At 42.9% G+C, this 6,825-nt stretch overlaps 1 protein-coding gene across 1 annotated transcript; it reads left to right on the forward strand.

Annotated features, from left to right (window-relative positions):
* Positions 1-245: 245 nt before the first annotated feature.
* Positions 246-6,654, forward strand: gpr61 (G protein-coupled receptor 61). The gene is made up of 2 exons (XM_030733951.1): positions 246-583; positions 2,431-6,654. The coding sequence occupies exon 2, from the start codon at positions 2,675-2,677 to the stop codon at positions 4,076-4,078; it is 1,404 nt and encodes a 467-aa protein (XP_030589811.1). The 5' UTR covers positions 246-583; positions 2,431-2,674; the 3' UTR covers positions 4,079-6,654.
* Positions 6,655-6,825: the final 171 nt, after the last annotated feature.

Below are 6,825 nucleotides of genomic sequence, written 5' to 3' on the forward strand. Positions count from 1 at the left end.
ACTCCATGTGGAGACCAGAGGCAGTGAGGCACTAAGACCCAGTGGAGAGGAGGGGAGGCTGGGTGCTGCTTGCCCACTCGCTGCCTCCCTGCGCTGCACGAATCTGCTACGAATCTTTCTTTGGCCGCATGCTGGAGCCAGTACATTTATGTGTGCTAGAGTGTGGGGGGAGTGTGTGAGTGTCGACCCTTTGTGCACACAGGCTGGAAGACAGAGCCCCTTTTTGCTCCATCTCTCCCTTGTGCTTCTGCTCTGCCTCTCCTCCTGGACCAAAGACCTTGCTATAAGAGATCCGGAGGACGGAGGTGTGCCTTGTGTATTTGAAGAGGAGGGGGTGGGGGCGGACATGATGATGACGAGATGAAAGGGGCCAGGTGAGGAGGAGACACAGGAGAACCCCTTCTCCCTTTCTTTTGCTCTCTGTCTCTCTCTCTCTCTCTCTCTGTGACGTGGTGTGTGCATGTTTGCTGTGTGTGAGGGAGCGAGAGAGAGAGAGAGAGAGAGAGAGAGAGAGAGTGAAACATGCTTCAGCAGACTGGACTGTGAACCTGCACTGGAGGAAGCAGCCCTTTCCAGATTTGAGGTATGCCATTGAATTGTCATTACACGCATTTCCAGAATACCTGCACTGTGTGGGAGATTTGCATTTAAGTGAAAGGCAGGATGCTGAAAAGGGGTATAATCTGACTCAAGAGGCAGCGTATTCTTTCATCAAAACACACATTATGTACGTGTATCCACATTAAAGGACAGGGCGTTATTTAAAATCTTGTTTTTCGCCTGCATGTTGCTGCTGAGAAGTGAAAGCGCTTTGTAATGAAAAGGACACTTGAACAACAGGCTAGTTTTCTGCTCACGGTAAACAGTGTCATGTGCATATGATGGGGTCATATGGTATCCAGTCAGCAGTTGGAGAGATTTCGCACAACCTTAGGCTGTAGCTTTGTTTGAATTGTATGCAGCTTTTAAAGCAAAATAAATGAGACAACAGTTAGTGAAAATGAGAGTCTGTGCTGGATTAGACTCCCTACACCCTTCTCCAATACTTACTTAGTTCTGTTTGTATGGCTAAAACTTGATAAAATTTTAATAACAATTACAGACCCTTTGAGAATTTATTCCACTTCTCTTCCGAGACTTAGACTGATAATATGTTTCCATAAAACAATCAGTGGTAAGAATTTCCAGAGGACTGCTCCACACTTGTCGCTGCATCACAGATTAGCCTTTTTTTTTTTTTTTTTTGGTATAGGTTTTTTTAATTGGGCTGAAGGTGACTCTTCCCCTTTGACCTATTCAGCAAAGGCCACCTACTTATGCCTGTATCTGACTGGGCAGGGCAGGAAAAGAAGAGGTGCTTGGCAGGGATGTCACACTTGTGAAATGGAAAACTTGCACCTGCAGCTGTGCAGCATTTGGAAATGTACTGAAGGCTTTGTGTTCACTCCACAGCTTTTACAGTGTGTGGGGTTGAGCGCAGGTGAGGTTGTGACAGTAAACAGTGCAGGGTCTACTCCACTAGCAAACAATGATGGTGACTGCCGAAGCTGTTCTTCTATAGCTTACAGCACTTTTAGGTCATTTAAAACCCATGCTGTTTATTCAGAAAGATTTTTTTTTTCTCCATTTGTCTTTCAAAATACAGCACAGTTTATAAAGAAATCCTATCTGCACATTCAGTTTTTTTCTCATAAATAAGAAAGGAAGCCAAACACTTTGTTCATGTCAGGACTGTACTAATGTGAAATTGCGCTTATTGATCTCTAAGTCCCATCACTACTGACAGCAGGGATCTCTGAGCTTTGCAGTTTATTTCCTCTTTCAGTTTGCATCTTCTCTCAGTTAAGGGGGACATATGGTTTACTCTGTGCTTTTAGCCTCTCCCTGGGGTTTCAGCCGCCCTGAAAAGACACATCTGATGATATAAATGTCAAATGTGGTAAATTATGACTCGTGCTTTTATGTCTAGCTACAAGCAATGCTGGATCAAATCTGATGGGCTTAAAGCTAAGCAGAAGAGCAAAAATGAATTCACTTGTACTTAGAAAAGTTTCACAGCAAAAAAAAAAAAATATATATATATATATATAAACACAGTAGTCAAGCGAGGATGTTACTCCTATGTTATACAAAAGAAACCTTGCAACTACCACTTAAAACAGCAGTTCTCCTCAGTATATTTGAGCCTGGCTGTTTATTTGGGGTTAATTTATGCTGTAGAATAAGCCAAATCAGATGTTGCATGATTTATAAGAATTTAAACATTTAAAGTGCCTAAAATTTTGGGTTTGGATTGAATACTATACACCTTTTAAACTACTAATACTATTAGTATTTTTCATTCTTTGTGCCATTAATTTCCCTGAGTGCAAAACCATCAAATGTTCATCTTCAGTACCTGACTGAGCAGGACTATCTATTTTGTTTCAGCTCTTTTGAACTGTACGGCATGTTGGAGAGAGGACGTCGTCAGTAAAAGTTTTATTCAAGAAAACAGTTGACTGATCATCTGCAGAGCTCCAGGCTAAAATCCATGGGGGTCAGGGCCTGTAGGGTTCCAGCTGCCATGACAGAAACCACTGCCTGAGCTTCTCAGTTACACCCTACGAAAGGGGAGGATGGGTGATGGGCCTGTGAAATTCAGCGGACTCTCTCCTCTTTATCCCATCCTCTCATGGAGCGTCCTGTCACACCAAGCCCATCCTGGAACACTCCTGTCTCCCTGTTTCCACCCTCGCTGCAGCCAAACACCTCTAATGTCACCTCACCCACGACAAGCATCCCAGGTGGGGTAGATTTGAATCGGTCCTTGGCATTGTGTGCTATGCTCATTATGAATGTGCTAGCAGTGGTGGGTAATTTGGCTGTGATTATTGTCATCACCAAAACACCGCAGCTGCGCAAGTTTGCCTTCGTGTTCCACCTCTGTCTGGTGGATCTGGTGGCAGCGCTGGTATTGATGCCCCTGGGGATGCTGTCAGATCAAATCCTGGTGGATGAGGCGCTATGTCGGAGCTACCTCTGCTTGAGTGTATGTCTAGTGAGCGCTGCCATCCTCACCATATGTGCGATCAATGTGGAGCGGTATTACTACATTGTCCACCCCATGCGTCACGAAGTAAAAATGACAGTGGGGGTGGTGGTGATGGTACTAGTTGGAATCTGGATTAAAGCTGTTGTCATGTCGGTACTGCCACTCCTGGGACGTCTGCTCCAGGGAAACCAGGGTCTGGGGGCGTCTTCGCTCGGCCTTCCCACTCAGAGACACTGCTCCCTCCACTGGACAGGTGGCAGGATCACATGCCTGCTTTTCATGGTTTTCTTTACCGTAATCTATTTTCTGTGCCCTATGCTGATCATACTGGTGGTCTACTGCAACATGTTCAAGGTGGCCCGAGTAGCAGCCATGCAGCATGGCCCCCTCCCTACTTGGATGGACACACCACGACAGCGATCCGAGTCTGTAAGCAGCCATTCGACCATGGCGGCGAGCCTGGGAGGAACTGGTTCCCGCACCACCCCTCAACGGACTTTCAGTGGTGGGAAGGCTGCAGTGGTTCTGGTGGCAGTGGGAGGCCAGTTCTTCTGCTGTTGGCTGCCATATTTTTTGTTCCATCTTTACTCAGCTGTAGTGTCTACCTCTCCTGCCTCACTAGCCCAGCTGGAGAATGTGGTCACATGGATTGGCTATTTCTGCTTCACATCCAATCCCTTCTTCTATGGTTGCCTGAACCGGCAGATTCGCGAGGAGCTGAGCCGCCACTTGGCTTGCCTTTTCAAGCGGGCTGGGCTCAGTGAAGGGGAGCAGCTGCCCAGCCGTGAGGCCTCTATTGAGGAAAACTTTTTGCAGTTCCTTCAGGGCACTGGATGCAATCTGGAGCCCTGCAACTCTCACAGCAGAGCCAGCCCAGAGTTGCCGGAGAGTGAGGATCGTCAGGAATCAGCTGTTCAGCAGCACATGCCAGCTGACTTCCACATCCCAGGGCAGATCCTTGAGGAAACCTCGGAGTTCATACAGCAGCAACAACTGAACAATGAGCTCCATGTATTAGAGAACTGCTGCAAAACTGTACCATAGCTGTAGCTGCCTCATGTACTGACTCTTCTGCCATCTAACAAGCCAACAAATATATTTAGTTTTATTCATATTTTTTAGAATTTGTGAGTCGATACATCTCTAGTTGATGCTACAAAGTGCTTTTAAGCTAAAAACCAGTGAACTATAAACTTTGTATCTTCTTTGAAGAGTTTAAGTTATGTAGCTTTTCATTGAAAGACAAACTTCAGTATATCTTGTTCTTCAATTTATTTATATCCCAACAGTCGATGCACTGTAGCGTTACATGGTTTAAGAGCCATACGGTGTCAGCCTGCTTCTGTGTCATATCAGTGGATGGACACTGAGCCCTTGTTGTGCTTATCACAGTCCACTGAAGTGACAAATGTCACATAAACATAAGAAGTGTGGAAACTTTGTGAGAGTAATTGTCACAGTTTTCACAGTTTTCATTACAAAAGAACTTTTCAGTTCTTTTAGTTTTGATATGCATTCCTTCATTACGTCTCTCATTCATTCCTCATTTAAATTTGGATTCCCCATCGAATATGCAAAGATAACATACAATATAACGTTTATAATAGCACACAATTATATCAGCTTCTCTGTCCTACCATATGAATTTTCATCCTCCCAGTTATTGCTTAAACTGAATTCATCAAGAGCTGAAACTGTTCTCTTACTGTTGTGTTTTCAGACTTTAATAAAAAAAAAAAGAAAAAGCCCTTGACAATCAGTTTAAAGTTTTACTGCTGGTAAAACCAAAACAGATGCAGATGATTCAACCGACACTTTCATCATTAAAAGAAAACACACCATCCCAGCACTACCACGCACGCCAAGAAAGTGTTTGCAGCACTGCCCGTTTGTTTAAGTAAAGATTTTTCATTGCTGTAGCTGCCACTGCCGGTTTGTTTAGTGAATAAAGAATCTGTTTTTATCATGTATTTATTCCACTTGCACATCTCATTACACCAAGGAATTAATGCAAAAATGTTCCTCCATATAGAGTTTAAAATATTCATTGCGTTGAGCAGGATCATTTCACAGCTGTTACTGCTCCCGGTATTTATAATAAACAGGCCAACAGAGTATTTTTAACCATTTTCTAGGAACGTTATTATCGTGTTTATCTGTTCTTAGTCTTGTGATTATCACCTCCTCACCAAAATCATCTCACATTGGTAGACTCGTGATTGCCCCCTGCCCCCCTCCTCTCCACCCCCACTCAAAGAACGGCTTTAATTGTTTTGATAGAGGTGATGTTAAGGATTTAAGCTTTAAAAAAAAAAAAAAAAAAAAAAAAAAACTGACTGCAGCATTAAAACTGTCGAAATGCGGCTCAGTATGAACAGATTCATACACCAGTACCAATCGTGGCGTTTGTACTGTTTACAGGTAAACACAGGAGCAGTGTGAGTGCTCTCGTGTTTGTGCAATAAACAACCAGGCTTGTTGTGGCTACATACAGCAGCACAGGTGTGGCAGCGCTTACACATGGAAAGCTTTACCACTGGCCTCATTTAACAAAAGATGGAAAACACTGGTGATACTTTTTCTGATCTCAGGTGGAATACAAACTGTTTGCACAAGTCACACGAGAAGTGACAAATGTTCCAAAGAAAATTACAAGGCACAAATCTCCTGCAAAACACTTTTTCTAAAAAAAAATAAAAAACTTCCTATCTACTGCTGCCTTCATCTATTTTGGACTGCCTTATACCGGACGGCTGGTATGATCACAAGACACTAAACACAAGGCGCACAGGAGAAGGTTCATAGTTTGCTGGGAGTCAGAAAAAAAAAGGTCCCTTTGTCGGGGGAAGATACAATGTTCTTAATTTTCTTGTGATGTGACTGTGTTGCATGCTGTTAGTCAGGCAGGCTTGCCCTATCAGCTTCTTTTAAAATGCTTAAGTGCACCAACATGAAGCCCTACTTTAAAGTCAGTAACAGCAGTGAGGAGTGATAATGTAAAATCACTGCCATGATGCTCAGATTTCTTCTGTGTTTATTTATTTGTGATTAATTATCCACTGACAGGCTACTAAAACTACAGAATGCAAAACTATTACACAATTTATGTGAATTTTTTTTTTTTCACTTGCACTGCTGAACAGGGGTTTAATCTTTTTGGATAATCTGAGCTTTTTTTTTTTCTGTTGAGCATTATTTTATTATTTTTATGAGACAATGCCGTAATAAATTCAGCGATATTTCCCTCAGTCTGGGTCATTACAAAACCCCTAATGCTGAGAGTACATCAATCCACCATTCAGTCATCTGGTTTCCATTACTCTAGTGGCAAAATCACCCAGACCAATCGCATTAAATGCTTTAAGCTCTCTTTCTCTGACCATCTGTTGATTGTGATGATAGCGAAACCTGTTCTGAAGGTGAACTGCAGATCATATTCTTACCTTCAGGAGAATTCTGGACATCATTAAACACAGTTTAGTTTGTAAATCGTCAGTCCAGTGGAGATGTTGTCCATGTTCCTCTCTGTTTCTTTTTTTGTACATGACCTGAAAAGGCAGATCCTATTTTTCATTCTTTTGTTTGTCTTTGTGTTAAGATTCTCCAGTGTATTCCCCTCAACTGAAATCATTAAAGATGCAGCAAGAAGATTTACTTGAGTGTTGCTGGTTGAATTTGTTGTTGTAGACATCTTTTTTAGATCAATAACTGCATCAATCGCATGAGCAATTGCATCAATCATGTCCTTTCGCTCTTGGCCTCCAGGTGCCTCCTGCTCTCTGCCTCTGTGT

The sequence above is a fragment of the Archocentrus centrarchus genome, chromosome 7 (assembly GCF_007364275.1).
Source record: "Archocentrus centrarchus isolate MPI-CPG fArcCen1 chromosome 7, fArcCen1, whole genome shotgun sequence".
Lineage (NCBI taxonomy): Eukaryota > Metazoa > Chordata > Actinopteri > Cichliformes > Cichlidae > Archocentrus > Archocentrus centrarchus.